The 19,136-nt window shown below is 34.1% G+C and overlaps 1 protein-coding gene across 2 annotated transcripts in view; it reads right to left on the bottom strand.

Annotated features, from left to right (window-relative positions):
• SEPTIN10 (septin 10) overlaps nt 1-19,136 on the bottom strand; it is a 57,050-nt gene that overhangs the window by 23,333 nt on the left and 14,581 nt on the right. The window contains exons 2-4 of one of the 2 annotated variants that reach the window (XM_069495160.1): nt 14,136-14,195; nt 9,161-9,278; nt 8,430-8,625 (exon numbers count right to left, since the gene is read on the bottom strand). In XM_069495160.1, the coding sequence (XP_069351261.1) occupies nt 8,430-8,625; nt 9,161-9,278; nt 14,136-14,195 (374 nt within the window). Of the gene's footprint in view, nt 1-8,429; nt 8,626-9,160; nt 9,279-14,135; nt 14,199-19,136 lie in introns of those variants that run through there. The other variant, XM_069495161.1, reaches the window with a different exon arrangement.

Below are 19,136 nucleotides of genomic sequence, written 5' to 3'. Positions count from 1 at the left end.
CTATCTGAATGGTATGCCTTATGCTTTTTGAAAGTGAAAACCATACACATTTTTTGCTAAGTAAATAATATGCCATTAGAACTTCCTCTACAGCAATCTGGAAGAAAAGATAAAAAATATGAAAGAAAGACTAAAAATAAAAGACATGGAAGACAATGAGAAGATCTACCATACACTCAAGCAAAATCAAAGTTTTAGAAGGAAAAGAGACAGAAAAGGGGGCAGAGACAAGATTTAAAGAGGCAATGCCTAACTTTTTCTTTTTTATGGACATTTTGGAGTCAAGAACTCAAAAATATCTCAAGCAGGATAAAGTAGAAATGAATAAAAACCCAGATATAGCATAGTAAAAGAGAGAACAATAGAGAACAATAAAAACAAAGATCTTAAAAGCAATGGAGGAAAAAAGGAAAGTACCCTTAAGAAGAACTTCTCAATAGCAAAAATGGAAACCAGGAAAGAGTGGAATGGTAGGTCCTTCCAATGGAAGAAAAAAAAATTGCCAACCCAGAATGGTATACCCAATTAAAATTAAAATATGAGAGTATAACAGAAATTTTTGATTAATAGACATATCCTGGCTATATAAAACAATAATAAGAATAATGTCTTATGTGTTTAAAAAAGAGAGATAAAAGATATGACAACAATAAGTCAGAAGGGAGAGTTAAAGGAACTTAACTGTTTTGAATTCCCTTATTGTATATTTGTACTGTTAAGAAGAAGTATGAACATTAGTCTTAAACTTTGATTAAGTTAAAGATTACAATTTGTAGGATACCAACTACAAAAATAAAAATCAGGCAAGAAAGGAAAAAGAAATATGGAACTGGCAAGACAAACAGGAAAAATAAAATAAGACGGTAAATTTAATCTATATCTGTAACTACATTAATTGTGAATGGACTAAATGCTCAATTAAAAGACAAGCACTTTCAGAATGAATTTAAAAACAACTAAAGCACAAGGGTACAGAAAGTTTGAATGTAAAGGGACAGAAAAATACACCAAACATGCATGAGAAAGCCGATGTACCTATACTATCAAACAACACAGACTTTAATACAAGAAGCATTACAAGAGAATAAAAATCACTACATCATAACAAAAGTGTCAATTCTTCAGGATGTAATAAAAATGGAGATTAGAAATTTACTGAAATTGAAAATACTATATATTGAAACTGAGAATGTAGCTAAAGCCATGCTTATGGGGTAATTTATAATCTTAAATGCAAAAGGCATGCTGGCTTTTCTAGGAGTGAAATTAAAAAAAAAATAAAAATAAAAAAAAGAAAGAAAGAAATACATAAGGCAGAAAATCAATGAGAAATTAGAGAAAATATCCCAAAAAGTAATTATAGATTTAAGAGCAGAAAGTAATAAAATAGGAAAAACAAAAAGTATAAAAATTGAGAAGACCAATAAAGCCTAAACTTGATATTTGAAAAGATCAAATATATTGACAATGCTTTGTCAAGGCTGATCAAGTAGAAAAAGAAAAGAAGGAAAAATAACTAATATCAGAAAAGACAGAATTATCATTATGGATGATGTAGACAATAAAAAAATATTAGAAGTGTATTACCAATATTTTTAAGCCCATAATTTGAAAATTTAGAAGAAATGGAGAGATTTCTGGAAAATTATAACTTGTTAAAACCATATATATACATTAAAAAAAAAAAAACTAACTCAGAATTGTCCTATATAACCACTGAAGAAAACTAGTTGAGTAACTCAAAATCTTCTTAGAAATAAAACTCCAGGTCCTGATGGTTTTATTGGTTAGTTTGACCAAACAGTCCAGGGAAAAATAACTCTAATCTTATATAAATATTTCCAGTAAATAGGAAGAGTATGAAAACTTTCTAAACTCAATTTAGAAGATGAATACAACCTTGATTTTTTTTTAAATGACAGTATAAGAGGCAGATACAGGCTAAAAACCTCACTTATGAGCACAGATGCAAAAAAAAGTAAAAGAAAACATAATCAAATGTAATATAAAAATGATACTATTATATATTGTGATCTCAGAATGGTATTTAAGATTGCAAGGTTAATTTATCAATAGATGACCAGTTACTGTAATTCATCTTATTCAAAATTAAAGATTAAATCACAATTTCCCCATAGGATGCATAAAAATTTCTGATAAAAATATATATCTATTAATAATTTTTAAAGGAAGAATTTTTACTTATAATATGAAGTAATTTCTTCATTCTATCTAAAACAAAGCCCAAACCAACCAAATAAAAAAACAAAATAAGTGCAATACATGGTAAAAAAAAAAATGAAGCCTTTCCTTTGGAAAACAATCTAACAAATAAATTAATGGGAAAAAGCAAAGTATAATTTATTTTAGCGATAAATGCACATAGCAAGTGTTTCAGAGCTTGAAGACAGGTTTTTCAAATTAACTCAGTCAGAAAAAAACATAAAGAAAAAAGAATTTAAAAAAATAAACAAAGCCTTTGAGAAATATGGAATTATGCAAAATGTCCAAACCAACAAGTCCTAGGTATCCCCAAGTGAAAGAAAAAGGAAAAGTAAAAGGTGTGGAAAACCTATTTGAGAGAATAATTAAGAAAAACCTCCCTGGTATTGCAAGAGATTTTAGACACCTGGACTCAACAAGCTCAGCAAACACCAGGGAGATAAACTGTAAGATGTACTTCTCCAAGGCATATAATCATCAGACTATCGAAAGTAAAACATAAAGGAAAAAATTTTAAAAGGAGCAAGAGAAAAAAACCCAATAATCTATAAAGGAAACCCCATCAAACTAATAGCTGACTTCTCAGCAGAAACCTTACAAGCCAGGAGAGTCTGGGGTCTTATTTTCAATATTCTCAAAGAAAAGAACTGTCAGCCAAGAATTTTCTACCTAGCCAAACTAAGCTCCATAAATGAAGGAGAAATAAAGTCATTTACAGACAAGCAAATATAAGAAAATTCATTACCACTAGACTGGCCCTATAAGAAATTCTCAAAGGAGTTCTATCATGGAAAGAAAAGGTCAGTACTCACAGACATAAAAAAAAAAAAAGATGTAAGGAATGAAATCATAAAACTCACAGGTCTTATAAAATAATTAAACAATTGATGATACAAAGCAACTAGGTAAAAAGTAACATGACAGGAAAAGAACCCCACTTATCAATATTAACTTTGAACATAAATGGACTAAATGCCCCACTTAAAAGATACAGATTGGCAAAATGAATAAAAACACACAACCCAATATATGCTGCCTACAAGAAAACTCTCTTAACTGATAAATACTTTTATAGACTCAAGGTAAAGGGGTGTAAAAGATATTCCACACAAATGGAAACCAAAGCAAGCAGGAGTAGCTATACTTAACAGCAGGTAAAACAGACTAAATCAACAACAGTAAAAAAGGACAAATAATGCCATTACATAATGATAAGGGGATCAATTCAACAAGACAATATTATAATCCTAAATATATATGTACCCAACACTGGTGTACCCAGAGTCATAAAACAAATATGACTAGACCTAAGAAAAGATATAGACAATAATATAATAATAGTGAGAGACTTCGACATCTCACTGACAGCACTAGACAGATCATAAAAGCAGAAAATCAACAAAGAAACAGAGAATTTAAACTGGACTCTTGAACAAATATACCTAACAGATACTTACAGAACATTCTCCCCAACAACTACAGAATATACATTCTTCTTATCAGCGCATGCAGCATTTTCCACAGCAGAACCCATATGTTAGAACACAAAACAAGACACAATAAATTTTTTTAAAATTAAAATTTTATCAAATATCTTTTCAGACCACAATGGAAAAAAACTAGCAATCAATTCCAAGAGGAACTCTTAAAACTATACAAATACATGGAAATTACACAGCCTGCTCCTAAATGATCTTTGTGTCAACAATGAAATCAAGATGGAAATTTAACACATTGATCGCCACACTAGAAAAAAAAAGTTTTTTCCCTGTGGCCATGGTCTTACATCAAAACAAAATGATCCTTTCTAATTTGTTATTTTTTATTGTTTTCTGTGTGTGAGTTATATGCAATGCAATCCATGTTTTTAGAATTAAATTGTCAATATTAATTCTAACAATAAGAACATCAAACAAGTAAGATTTTCATGAACCAAATGCACAGTTTTGCTTCACGAGACCCTGGAGTCAAAACTAACCCATGTTAAATACAACACACATGGCAGTCAATGTGTTAAAATTTTTTTTGAAACAAATGAAAATAGTGGCACAACATATCAAAACCTCTAGGATACGGTAAAAGCAGTACTAAGACAGACGTTTATACATTAAATGCCAACATCAAAAGGATTGAAAGATCACAAATTAACAATCTACTATAACATCTCAAGGAACTAGAAAAACAAGACCATACCAAACCCAAAGCTAACTGAAGAAAAGAATAACAAAGATCAGAGCAGAATTAAATGAAATTGAGACCAAAAAAAAAAAACAATAAAGGGATCAACAAAACAAAAAGTTGTTTCTTTGAAAAGATAAATTTGACAAACCACTAGCTACATTATTCAGAAATAGAAGAGAAAGGACTCAAGCCCAATGAGAAATGAAAAAGGAGACATTATAACTGATACCACAAAAATACAAAAGATTACAGTGACTACTATGAATAGCTATATGCCCACAAACTAGAAAACCTGTTTCCAGGATAAATTCCTGGAAACACACAACCTCCCAACTTTGAATCTTGAAGAAACAGAAATCCTGAACACACCAATAATGAGTAGTGCAACTGAATCAGTAATAAAAAATCTCCCATAAACAAAAGCACAGGACTAGATGCATTCACAGCCAAATTCTACCAGATGTACAAAGAACTGGTACCAATCCTACTGAAACAGTTTCAAAAGACTGAAAAGGAGTGTACTCTTCAACGAGGCCAGTATCACCCTGATACCAATGCCAAGAAATGATGCAATTAAAAAAAGACAGAACTATAGACCAATATTCCTGATGAACATAGATGCAAAAATTCTCAACAAAATACTAGCAAACCGAATCTAGCAGCACATCAAAAAGATTATACATCACAATCAAGTGGGTTTTATTCCAGACATGCAAGGATAGTTCAACATGTGCAAATCAATAGACATGACCCACCAAATAAATAGAATTAAAAACAAAAACCATATGATCATCTCAACAGACGCAGAAAAAGCATTTAATACAATTCAGCATCCTTTCATGATAAAAACTCTCAACAAACTAAGTAGAGACATTCCTAAAAATAATAAAAGACATACATGAGAAATACACAGCCAATATCATACTGAACAAGGAAAAGTTGAAACATTCCCCCTAAGAACTAGAACAAGACAAGGATGCTGACTGTCACCCATTCCATTCAAGACAGTACTGAAAGTACTAGCCAGAGCAATCAGTCAAGAGAAGGAGATCAAGGATATCCAAATGGGGGAAAAAGGAAGTCAAATTATTTCTGTTTGCTGATGATATGACCTTATACATAGAAAACCCTAAAGACTCTTCCAAAATACTACTAGAGTTGATAAATGAATGCAGTAAAGTCTCATGTTTACAAAATCAAGGCATAAAAATCAGTAGCTTTTCCATACACAATAACAACCAGCTCAAAACCAAACCAAGAACTCAATCCCATTTACAATTGCTGCAAAAAAAAAAAAAAAAATTGGCTAGGAATATATTTAGCCAAGAAGGTGAAAGAGCTCTATGAGGAAAACTACAAAACACTGATGAAAGAAATTGCAGATTATACAAACAAATGGAAAAATATCACATGCTCATGGATTGGAAGAATTAATATTGTTAAAATACTATACTGTGCAAAGCAATCTACAGATTCAATGCAATTCCTATCAAAATGCCAATGCCATTCATTTTTCACAGAATTAAAAAAAAAATCCTAAAATTTATATGGAACCAAAAAAGAGCCCGATTACCAAAGGAGTCCTAAAGAGAAAGAACAAACCTGGAGGCATCACATTATCTGACTTCAAATTATACTATGAAGCTATAGTAACCAAAATAGCATGGTACTGGTATAATAACAGACACATATAACAATGGAATAGAATAGAGAGTCGAGAAATAAAGCAGAATACCTACAGTCAACTGATCTTTGACAATGCAGACAAAAACACACACTAGGGAAAGGACACGCTATTCAATAAGTGGTGCTAGGAAAATTGGATAGTCATGTGCAGAAGAATGAACCTGGATCCCTGTCTCTCACCATGTACAAAAATTAACTAAGATGGAATAAAGACTTAAATGTAAGACCTGAAACTATAAAAATTCTAAAAGAAAATCTAGGAAAAACTCTTCTGGACATTGGCCTAAGCATAGAACTTATGACTAAGACCCCAAATACAAATGCGATAAAAACAAAAATAAGCAAATGGAACTTAATTAAACTAATAATCTTCTGTACAGCAAAAAAATAATCAACAAATACACAACCTATAAAATGGCAGAAAATATTCACAAACCATGCATCTGACAAAGGACTAATATCCAGAATCTACTAGGAACTTAAACAATTCAACAAGAAAAAACAAATAACCCCATTAAAAAGTGGGCAAATGATATGAACAGATATTTTTCAAAAGAAGACACACATACAAATGGCCAAAAAACATGAAAAAATGTTCAACATCACTAATCAGAGAAATACCAATTAATACCACAATGAGATACCATCTTACTCAAGTTAGAATGGCTATATTCAAAGTCAAAAACTAATAGCTGTTAGCGAGGACGCAGAGAAAAGTGAACACTTACACACTGTTGGTGGGAATCTAAATTAGTATAACATCTATGGAAAATAGTAAGGAGATTTCTCAAACAACTAAAATAGATGCACCATTTGATCCAGCAGTCCCACTACTGGGTATCTACTCAAAGGAAAAGAAATCATCGTATCTAAAAGATAACTGTACTCATATGTTTATCACAGCACTATTCACAATAGCAAAGATATGGAAGTATCCATCAATAGATGATTACTAGATTTTAAAAATGTGGTGTGTACACACACACACACACCCCCATGGAATACTATTCAGCCATAATAAAGAATGAAATAATGTCCCTTGTAGCAACTTGGACAGAACTGGAGGCTATTATCCTAGGTGATGTTAACTCAGGAACAGAAAATCGAATACTGCATTTTCTCACTGTTAAGTGGGAGCTAAACAATGGGCACACATCACTGTACAGAATAGAATAACAGACATTAGAGACTCCAAACGGTGGGAGGGTGGATGAAGGGTGAAGGATGAAAAATTACCTACTGGGTCCAAAGTACACCATTTGGGTGATGGGTACACTAAAACCCCACTATACAATATATACATGTAACAAAATACACCTTGTATTCCCTAAATCTATTAACATTTTTTAAAAAAGGGAAAATAAATAAATAAAGGTTAACTTAAAAAAAATAAAAAAAGAAAGTTATACCCATAGCGGTCTTATTCCATAATTCAATAAAATTTATTGCACATCAAGTATATACATCCTATGTTTAGGTTCATTTAAAAATACGTTTATTTACAGACACTAAGTTCTAAGCTGATATCATCTTACATGTATTAATAGTATTTAAAGCAAGGTGTCACAGGCCTTTGCCCTTGCCACTAATCTACTCTTTTCAAAATGTTCACACAAAGCATTTCTTCCTATTTAAAATACATCACAGTGCTGAAAAGGCTATACTGTAAAATATGTCACATTGTCAATTTGTGCAAAATACTTACCTATAAAAAATTACTTCTCATAATGAAAATATATATTTCAAAAAGAAAAAGAACAAAAATTATTGCTTTATCCCAATCTATTTTTCCCTTTCATCATTTAAATTTGACACAGAATCTACAATAAATATTTATAATAAATTAGGAGAAATGGTAACAAGAAATAATGACATAGGGTAAAATATAAATTAAAATTTCACTATCAAAACTTTCCTGCAATTCTTAATAATGGAGCCGGCTATTTTAATTAGAATTTTGCAAAAATTCATGCACCATGTATTTGGCCATTATATTTGCTCTTGAATATCTTGTATTTTTTTTTCCTCAACAAGGTAAGTCTTACATGAAAATCAGTACCCATGACTTAACATACACTAAATCTGCATATCAGGAAATTAATTCGCACTATTTTTGCTGAAATGCACATTTTAATAACATGATTCAAAGTTAGACAAATGAATATAAAAATATCAATGTGCTAATAAGAACAAAAAATTGCTTAATAATTTAAAAAATTAATTCTGGGTGGAAAGGTATGAATTACCACAGGAGAAAATCAAACCCCAGTTCATGGGACTAGAAGGCAAAAGTCTTTAAATAAGATAAACTTGTTTTATTACAAGAAGAAAACACATACCTCTCTTCTTTATTTATTTGGTCACCAAATCCCACTGTATTCACAATGGTCAATTTCAATCGAACATTACTTTCTTGGAGTTCGTATGTCTGAGCTTTAAGTTTCACATGTGGGCAAAAATGTGAAGATTCTTGGTCTTCAAAATTAGTATTAAATAACGTGTCAATCAGTGTTGATTTTCCAATTCCAGTCTCCCCTGAAAGAAACAAAAACACATGTTAACAGATGCATGAGACGGCTGAGAAGAAATATAACTGTAAACTAGAGTGGTTTCAAGGATCTCACATATTGTGAAGGCCAGGTTGTCCATAAAAGGAATACCTGCTCAGTCTGGTTCTGAGGTATTAGCAGAGCACAGAAATGAGAATGTAGGTTAAGTTACTCAGGATGCTGAAGACAACAATGAAATGTTTACAGAACAAACAAAATGTGTAAAGCTAAACTGGGTGTGGTGGCTTGCATCAGTAATCTGAGCTACTTGGGAAGATGGGGCAGGAGGATAGCTTGAGGCCAGGAGTTCAAGACCAACCTAGCCAACATAGGGAGCCCCTGTCTCAAAAAAAAAAAAGTTTAAAGCTAAGAAAAACAAAACTAATAGAATCTAACTGCAGAAAAACTCTGGGATCATGATTTCAAATTGATGACATAAGCATCACACTGCTTATGAAAAGAGTGAATTGAGCATAAGGAATACGAAGGAACAATTCAGAGGAAGAGTAAGTGGCACTTACCCACGCAGAGAATATTAAAACAGAAACCTTGCTGAATGGATCTATTGACCAGCTGATCAGGCAAACTCTCAAAACCAACATGGCCAGACATAGTCAAGGAACGAATATTTTCTCTTTTCTGAAGGAAAAGAAAAGGAAAAAGACCAGAAACAATAAAAAAAAATTTTTTGACTTAAATAGGACATAGGCATATTTGAAAGGATCAATATAATTTATCACAGAAACTAAAGATTTTATAAGTGATTAAGTAAATTTTTCAGAAAAGAAATCTGTATCCAGACCCTCAAAATACACATTTGTCATCCCCTTCATACAATGAAGTCTAGCATTATTTATAATATTAAAACATTTGATTTCCAAAAATAGGAAAATATCTAAGTAAATTATGATATATTCACTCACAAAATGGAAAGCTTAAAGTCACCGAATATGTTTATAACAAATTTTTAATAACTTGGGAAATTCTTACATTAAAATGTCAAGTGAAAAGAAAGTGTTAAACAGTTCCAGTGCCCAGTAAGGGCAGAGGAATTTATGACAAACTTACCTCCTGCTGGTAACAACAATAAGTAACTCTCTCAGGTCACCTGAGTGCAACAAAGACCCTGGAGGAATAAGACTCTTCAGGGAAGGGAAACTATTAGATGAGATGCACATTTATCTAGCTTTGCCCCTAAGGGAACTTCTCAGTCACTCTGCCACAATGAAGACACAGTTCAGGAGAGGAGTATTAATAATAGTACTACTGGGTTAAGAAGTCAATTGGAGACTGGAGCAGGCAAACTGGCTGGAAATTGAGGGAGAAAATTCCAAAAAAGAGGGAGTCTATAATCTGCAAACATACTTCCCTCAAATCCATGATTGACCACCGAACTGCACATACACAGAGGAAATGCAAAGATCCCAGCAAGGGGAAATAGGAATTGGGAGGAGCCAAGCAGAGTTTTCAAGAGTGCAGTATTGGGAGATGGACAGAGCTTGAATTTTATAAGTTACAAGGTCTTGGGTAAACACGTTAGGCTTTCTACTGAAACCCTGGATGGGCCACATTTTAGGAGTAAGGACCATATCCCAGGAATCAGATATGCTCCTTAGTACTAAAGGCAAAACTGAAACAGATCTGGCCTAACAAAGCCTATAACAAAGCTCAACATGATCAGTGTAATCAGCCAGCAATTTAACTAACTGCCTGTTAGAACAAAGCTTAACACTCTTCATAAAAAAAAAAAAAAAAAAAAAAAACCAGAATCCAGCATCTCTGCAATATCTACTATACAAAAAAAAATTATAACAATAGGAAAAAAGCAGAAAAATGTGAGTCAGAGTCAAGGGAAAAAAGTCAACAGAAAGAGATCCACAATGAACCAGATGTTTAATTAGCAGATGAGAACTTTAACTCTAATAAATATGCTAAAGAATCTACAGGAAAAGAATGGATATAATGAGTGACATGGCAGGAAATTATACAGAGATATGAAAACTCTCAACAACAAAAAGCAACAATGGTATTTCTAGAATGGAAAAATGTAACATCTGAAATAAAAAATCTATTGAGTAGTATTAACAGCAGACTAAACAATGGAAGAAAGATTATTACCTAAGTAATAGTTATTACCTAAGCTAAATATCTTTATTTATCCAAGCTGAAAATTCTCTCATAGAGAGAAGAAATAAAATATGACAGAGTCTCAAAAACCTAGGGGACAATATTAAATGGTCTAACATACCTGTAATTGGAATACCAGGTGAAAAAATTAGAGAGAAAGAAGAGAGAAAGTAAAGAGGGAGGAAGGGGGCAGAGACGAAAACAACGTCCAAGTAATAGTGACTGAAAATTTTCCAATTTTCTAAACATGAAATCAGAGACCCAAGATTTTTAGCAAACTAAAAACAGGAAATATCCAAAGGAACCCGTATCTAGGCATGTTATAGAAAACTGCTTAAAAACAGAGATAAAGAAAAACTTTAGGAGCAACCAGGTGTGGGGAAGATACATTACATACAAGTAAAAAAAATATAAAATAACTACAGATTTCTCATAAGAAACAATGCAAACTGGAAGACAATAGAATAACATCCATAAAAATGCCAAAAGAAGAAAAAAATGACAACCTAGAATTCTATATCCAATGAAAACATTCTTCAAAAATGAAGGCAAAATGAAGACATCTTCAGACAAAAATCTTGAGAAAATCCACTGTCAGCTGACCTACATTATAAGGAATATTAAAAGAGGTTCTCCAAGAGATAGGAAAATGACAACAGATCTACAAAAAGGAATGAAGATCAACAGAAAGGTAAATATATGGGTAAATATTTGCTTGTTTTAACTTTTTGAAAATATAATTGTTTAAAGCAGTAATAAAAGCAATGTTTTATATGTTACATGTAGAAGTAAAATGTATGAGAAGCATAAAAGATGGGAGGGGAAATGGAGATACATGTCTGTAAGGTTTATAGTATACATAAAGTATTATATTATTTGAAGGTTGGATATGATAAGTTAAGGCCTAGATCAACCTATTTAAAAAAATAAAAGACCAAAGAGATACAGCTAATAAGCCAATAGTAAAGATAAACTGGAATCATAAAGAAGGCAGGAAAGAAGAAAAGTGAAAGAACAAATGGGACATATAGAAAATTAGTTAACAAGAAAATATCAATTAAAACTATAAGATAACATTGAACACCCACTAAAATGGCTAAAATAAAAAGGCTGACAATGTCAAGTACTGGAGATAATGAAGAACAAGTGGAATGCTAACAAATTTGCTAGTCCAAATGCAAAATGGTATAACCACATTGAAAAACAGTTTAACAGCTTCTTATAAAGTTAAAAACACATTACTATACTATTAAAAAAAACTTCACTTGGAAGTACCCAGGATAAATAACGTACATCCACATAAAGAATTCTGCACAAGTGTTCATAGCAGTTTTATTCCCTATAGTCAAAAACTGGAAACAACTTAAATGTCCAATGGTGCATGGATAAACAAACTATAGTATATCCAGCACAATGGAATACTAAACTACTGATACATGCTACAACATGGATAAATTTCAAAAGCTAGGTATCTAAACAGTGATTTACTTACTATAATTTTTGTAAAAAAAATACATATTTTTTTCCATACATTCATATATCCTTACATATATATGAATATGGATGGAAATGTCTCAAAGGGTAGTGACATACTATTGAGAGCAATTACCACTGAGGAGTGGACTTGGAGGTTGAGGTGAGAAAGAGTCACTTTTTACGGTATATAGTGGACAGAATTCTGAGATGGTTCCGAAGATTGATGGCCCCTGGGGCACATATACTTTCTACCTGTTATTTAATCAAACACTAATGTAGGTGCTGCTGAGAAGAGATTGTGCAGATGTGATGCAAGTCCCAAATCAGTCAACCTTAGAAAAGGACGCTCTCCTAGGGCATGAAAGGGACTCCGCATGCCAGAAGTTCTTCCCTTCTGGCCTTCAGGAGGGAAGGGGCCATGTGGCAAGGACCCGAGAATAGTCCCTCCGAGCTGATAGCAACCCCCAGCCAGCAAGGAACTGAATTCTGCCAACAACCTCAAAGAGTCTGGAAGGGGTACCACCAGTTGAGAACCCAGCCAGCTAAGCCCTTGAGTAGGAAACCTGGAACAGAGAAGTGAAATGGGCCATGCCTGGCTTTCTGACCTATGAAACTGTGAGCTAACAAACAGCTGCTATTTTAAGCAGCTAAATTTGTGAAAATTTGTTACGCAGCAACAGAAAATTAGAACACTATATTCTCTTTTATGCTCTTTGAATCCCTTTTAGTCATGTAAGCATGTTATCTTTATGATTTTTTAAAAAAAAAGAGAGTGAAGAGGCACTACATTTTCCAGTCATAAAAGTGTTCAAGATTAGAAAAACATCTGATAAGCACGTGCTCATTACATAAAAGTTGAACTAAATGGCCTCCAGGATGCCTTCTGTTTGTAAAATGACATGAATTTAATTTCATAGGAACAAATGAGGCTTTTCAAAAATGAAGGTGTCGTCCCCATGATTTAATGTAGAAGAGGGGCTAGAGAAAATGAGACTACAAAGTGGCCACTGAGTGGACTGTCACTGAAGATCACTAGTGTCTGTGACAGCAGTCTCAGCAAAGCAATGAATTAGAAGGTAGATTAAAAGTAATTCAAAGAAGTCTATGAGGTCATAAAATAAAGATGAAAGAGACTATTACTCCCAGTGAAAGATAAAAATGATAGTAGTTTGGTGGTCAAATTAAGATTTATCAAAATTGTGGAGATCTTGTCATACAGGGAAGAAGAGGGGAAAAACAAAAAAAAACTAGTTATTGGAGCACAGCACTAAAAGAAATTATTTTATCTTACTGAATTATCCATGTTTACATTTGTAATATTCTTTTAAATTAAAATTAAAAGTTCACCTCTTTCACCAAATTAAATTTACTCCCTCTTTTAAAATATAAATTTTAATATGAATTACCAAAAACCATCCCTCCAAACAGGCACGTTCAGAAGGCCCTTGGAAGCATCAGGAAGGCACCTGGCAAGGCTGCACCATGGCGCCCTGCCCCTGTCCTTCTTGAGGAGTTCCATGCACCCACCACATTCTGCAACATGCTCAGCAAAAGCAGTGCTGGTCTTTCTACTGAATGCTGTTGAAGCACTTGGAGTTCTAATTTTCTTAATGTCAAAGACAATGAACCAAAAAAACAATTAAATGAAAAAGACATAGAAATAGAAAAAAAATTTGCTTAATGTCAGATAGGATAGGAACACTGTGGACACGCAACAATTATTCAATCCAGCATCAATTTTTCACTTGAATCAACACAAAAGTTAATTCACATTCAAGGTAAGTACAAACAGAAGCCTCCATCACAAAAGTCTGTCAGCACACCAAGTAGTGATTTTAAAATCATAGAAGCATTTAGAGGACAATATGCGCTCTATTTAAAACATAAACTCACTTTCTGTTCATCATCAGACCCTTGTGAGGACGTACAAGTTGTTTTCACTCCCATGTAAGACTGAAAGAGATGGAAAAGGAAAAAAAAGGCATAAAACAGAAACATTACTCCAAAATCCGTATCTAAATAATATATTTACATTAATAAGAGGTTCTAATATTGTCATTATCAACAAGTTTTGATTTGTGGTCCACACTACTAACTCATTTTAAAATTGTGGCTTTCTTGCCAGATAGGTATCTGCTTAAATAAATTATATGTAATATTCAACATAAAATATAGAGCAATAATACATTTACACATGCAAAAATTATAAGAAATTAATAAATTCCCATTTACAAGTAGGAAGACAAAGAACATTAGTTGTATTTAAATGACTTTTTAGGATTAAAAAGGGAAAATAAGCTATTTCACTTAAAAAAATACTCCAGGAGCCAAGAAGGCACTCAAAAGTAGGTATGTTCTACTATAGCATGGCAGGGGTAACAGAAATGTTAAAAACCCTCCAATTGTAGTATAGTTATGAAAAGAGGGATTTTAAAATCTGATCAAGTACCCTTAGTCACTCAATTAGAATAAAAATATCATTTATAGAACTCTTAAATATGCCCATATCACTATGCCAGCTCAGTAAGCACATTTTCTTATTTAATTCTTACAACACATCAGAGCTATACATATTATCATTCCCACATCCTAGATGAGAAAATTAAGCTTCAGAAAGGTGAGTAACTCATCCCAAATCATACAAGCCAGTAAGCTGTAGACACAGGTCTGATCTGACTGCAAAGCTTCTACTGTCCAAAGTTGTAACCAAATACATATTCACTGTTTGCAACAGTAGAGAATGATGGAAAAGGGTACAGAAGTTGTGCTAATTTCAGGGCACTGCTATCCTACTTCTGAGTGCAGCAAAAGATACTGAGGAAATGTGGCATTTTTTAAAAAGCAGTATTATTAATATGGATATAGTGAAAAATGCAAATAGTGCCAATGAGAATACAGTACAAAATGAGTTCCGTTCCTACCCAATTCCCTAGTATCTCAGTCCTCTTTCCAAGAGGCCACCGACTCATGCATCCTTCCAGAGATAGTGCATGTCTAAGCACACAGGCATATGCAGCCTCCTCTGTAGATGCCCACTGCTCTGCACTGTGGTTTTCTCCACTGAATCTCTCCTGGAGACTGTTTCACATGACTCTACAGATCTACCTCTTCTTTCCGTGGTTTAGTGTTCTCCTGTGTATGCTACAGTACAATCTATATGGACGTTCTCTCATCCTGTCTGTAACTATAATGAACTGTGCCACAACAAACAGCTTTGCCCACATGTATGACAAAAGGGAGAACTTACCACTGTTTCCACTACCTCACCATCACCCTGTGTGTGTGTCACACACACAGGGACTGTAAATGAATACCACAAAGATAAAATAGTAAATTCATCATGACTGAATCTTACAGACTGCTAACAACAATCTTTCTATGTACAGTCTGGTAAAAAAAAGCTTTTGAGAGCTGATCCTGTGACTTAACACTACACAAACAGTGTTTTCAAATCCTGAGTAGCTAACTGAACACATTTTTCCAACAGGAAATGACTCTTGTCAGTCGGTAGATGCTCCTGTATAAAAGCACACAACAAAAGCTTGTTGATAGACACAAAGGTACTGCCTGTGTTCTCACAATTTGAAAAGGGAAAAGTATGTAATGATGCAAAGCACATCAGAATCAACCTAAGGTTTTAATTTTTGTTTTTAACTATACAAATACTTCACTTACACCTTCCAACCACCACCATTCTGAAAAGCACCCCCAACCCCAGTCACTGTGCAGTGCATAAGCAGATCACATCCCTTTACCATGCTGGACAGAAAAAATGCGAGAGCCATGGGAAACCAACAGTGGTGGTTACAGAAATTTAGAGAAAGAGGAGATCGCAGAAGGCAAGGGGAGTTTTCAAAGATAATGACTTTGAAATAAGTCAGAAAAGAGGGATAGCATCAGATAAGGAAAATCCCTCAGTACCAGAAGGGAGGAAGAAAAAAAGTGGGGGGAGGCAGAATTTCAAATTTGGAGAAGTAAACAGTGAGTGTAAGAATTTGATGGGGAAAAAAGAGTTCACTGTGTCAGCTGCAAAGTTGTGAATGAGGTTGAGAGGAACGGACTAGGGATGATACCCAAACAGCATCTGAGGAACCTGAAGTGAAGTGTCCATTTAGAGTTTGACTGTTTGGTAAAGGTTAAGAACGGCCACAGAAAACATGTGCTTGGGGTTCAGAAGCCTGCATGAGAGAAACTGAGTTAGAGAAGAGAACATTCCATGCTTGGTGTTAACTCCTGACCTAAGATATCACCTGCTCACCTCTGAGCATCTATGTCTAAGTGATGTGCCACACATCTGATAAACTGAGACTGTGTTATTTTGACTTGTCAACTACAGAAGTTCAAGGAAAATTAAACTTTTAAAAATTACTGGCAAGTAAGTGGTTTTGGGGTTTTAATATGATAGCATGTTATATTATGTATTATATTAGCATTACATTAAGTTTATTAGCATTACATTAAATAGATTAGCATATTAAATATATAATTTTTTGAAATGCCATACAGTTAGCAGCTGGGTTCAAAAGTAAAATTAGCTTAGAAAAAAACTGGAAGCTTTACATTTATTTATCCTTAAACTTTGATTACTATTAATAAAACCTAGGTTAAATTTGTCATTTATGTAAGTACATACCAAATATCTGCTTCTGTGTATTCACTTCTTGTGCTTCTGCACATCTCCCAAAAAGCCTACTTAAAATCTCAGTAAATAAATGTTTTTGATCAGGAAGTTTAAATGAGTCATATAAAAGTAATATAAATAGTTGTTTTTAATATTTTCCACTAGTACTACTTGACTACTTAAATTTCCAAAGAAGTTTTACACTGGAAACAGTTTTTAATAAATTAGCAGGACATTACTAAAGGTAAAATAACAAGAGGACAAGAGTTGACTAAATCCCTGCAGTGGCAAAAAGAGCTACCCAGCTCAGTACTAAATTAAAAAAAAAATGGCCGGGCGCGGTGGCTCACGCCTGTAATCCTAGCTCTCTGGGAGGCCGAGGTGGGCGGATCGTTTGAGCTCAGGAGTTCGAGACTAGCCTGAGCAAGAGCGAGACCCCATCTCTACTAAAAATAGAAAGAAATTATATGGACAGCTAAAAATATATATATAGAAAAAAAAAATTAGCCGGGCATGGTGGTGCATGCCTGTAGTCCCAGCTACTCGGGAGGCTGAGACAGGAGGATTGCTTGAGCCCAGGAGTTTGAGGTTGCTGTGAGCTAGGCTGATGCCACGGCACTCACTCTAGCCTGGGCAACAGAGTGAGACTCTGTCTCAAAAAAAAAAAAAAAAAAAAAAAAAAAAAAATCTGCAAGTGGCATTCCAGTCTGCTCTATCATCAACCACCTACTTTGTGCAAATCACTATGCTGGGCCCTGGGGTCTCAGGAGCAATAAAACACGGCCCTTGACCTTACGAATGTATCTCAGAGAAACATGAATTCTTAACAGGCAATCACAATCTCATTCCAAAGCACAGGGTAACAGACTAACAAAATCCCAATCTATACCTGACTACACAGTCAATTTGCTTTTTCTGTAGTTTTATTTTAAAGGGATATATACATCATACACAAACATATATAAATCTATATAACTACTCTCTAGAAGGAAAAAAACCCATGCAGTACCTTAACTCCTAACAAAGTCTAACATAAACTTTTTTAAAAAGTTGTAGCATTTAATGAGTCATATAGATGCCAGAACATCTAGGGTAGTTAGAGGGAGCTCTGGTTATTTGGGGGGTGTGGGCAATGCCACAGAGAGGCATAAACTTCATCCCGGGCCTTTGGGAGGCATGGCCTTTTCCTCTCAGCCAATTACAGAAAAACACTTGGTGGTTCTTTCCTAACAGGACTCCAGATAACAACTCTCCTTACCCTCCTGTGGGAACCCTTCCTTACAGACTCTCCTTAGGTAGAACAATAAGCCTCCAAGAACAGAATCCTGACTTACCTTTATGACAGCTTCATTTTAACTTCACTTTTCCACAGTTTTATCTATAAAGTTAATCCAAGAAATAGAACCAAAGTTTCAAATTGTCCCCTGAGTCTCACTTTGTTGCCCTCGCTCACTAGTGGGCAGTGGCGTCTTCATAGCTCACTGCAACCTCAAACTCCTGGGTTCAAGTGATCCTCCTGCCTCAGCCTCCCAAGTATCTATGACTACAGGCGTGTGCCAGGATGCCTGGCTAATTTTTCTATTTTTAGTATTCATGGGGTCTCACTCTTGCTCAGGCCGGTCTCCAACTCCTGTGCTCGAGCAATACTCCCGCCTTGGCCTCCCAGAGCGTTAGGATTCCAGGCATGAGCCATCATGTCCAGACCCCTAAGTTTCTAAGAGGTGTTTCTTAGAGTTCTTTAGAACAACAACAACAACAAAAAAAAAAAAGTAAGAGAGAAAGAATGAAAAGCAGAGAGTGGTTGAAATAACTGTTATCAGGGCCTGTTTTATGGGTGTCAGGAAGGCAGGGGTCTCTGGCTTGAAACAATACTTTGAAAGAGTCCAAAGACTCATTATTTAAAATTATTTGATAAAATCTTCAGGTTAAGTAAACATTAAAATAAAGTTAATAGTGCTGATCTAAAATTTTCCTGAAAACAAGTTATTAAGTTATTCAAGTTAACACAGAGTGGATGCTAATTACAGCCCAGCAAAAAAAGAAAGAATTTAATTGATGGCCTGCCTGCCTCAGAGCAGGAGAGGCAGAGGGATTTAAGGTGGTCCCCATCCCATCAAAACATCACCTCCATTTTACCGTCACCTCCAACAACTGCAAAGTCTATTATTTAGCCTCAAAAGATCATCATGATGGGGACATTCTTCATAGTTCATGTAAAACAGAGTTAGGGGTCTCAAGCTTAACAAAAGTTTGCAGTACAACATGGCTGCTTA

Source organism: Eulemur rufifrons, chromosome 19, assembly GCF_041146395.1.
Source record: "Eulemur rufifrons isolate Redbay chromosome 19, OSU_ERuf_1, whole genome shotgun sequence".
Lineage (NCBI taxonomy): Eukaryota > Metazoa > Chordata > Mammalia > Primates > Lemuridae > Eulemur > Eulemur rufifrons.
The sequence above is the reverse complement of the archived record's forward strand: the minus strand, read 5'-3'. Positions and strand labels throughout refer to the sequence as shown.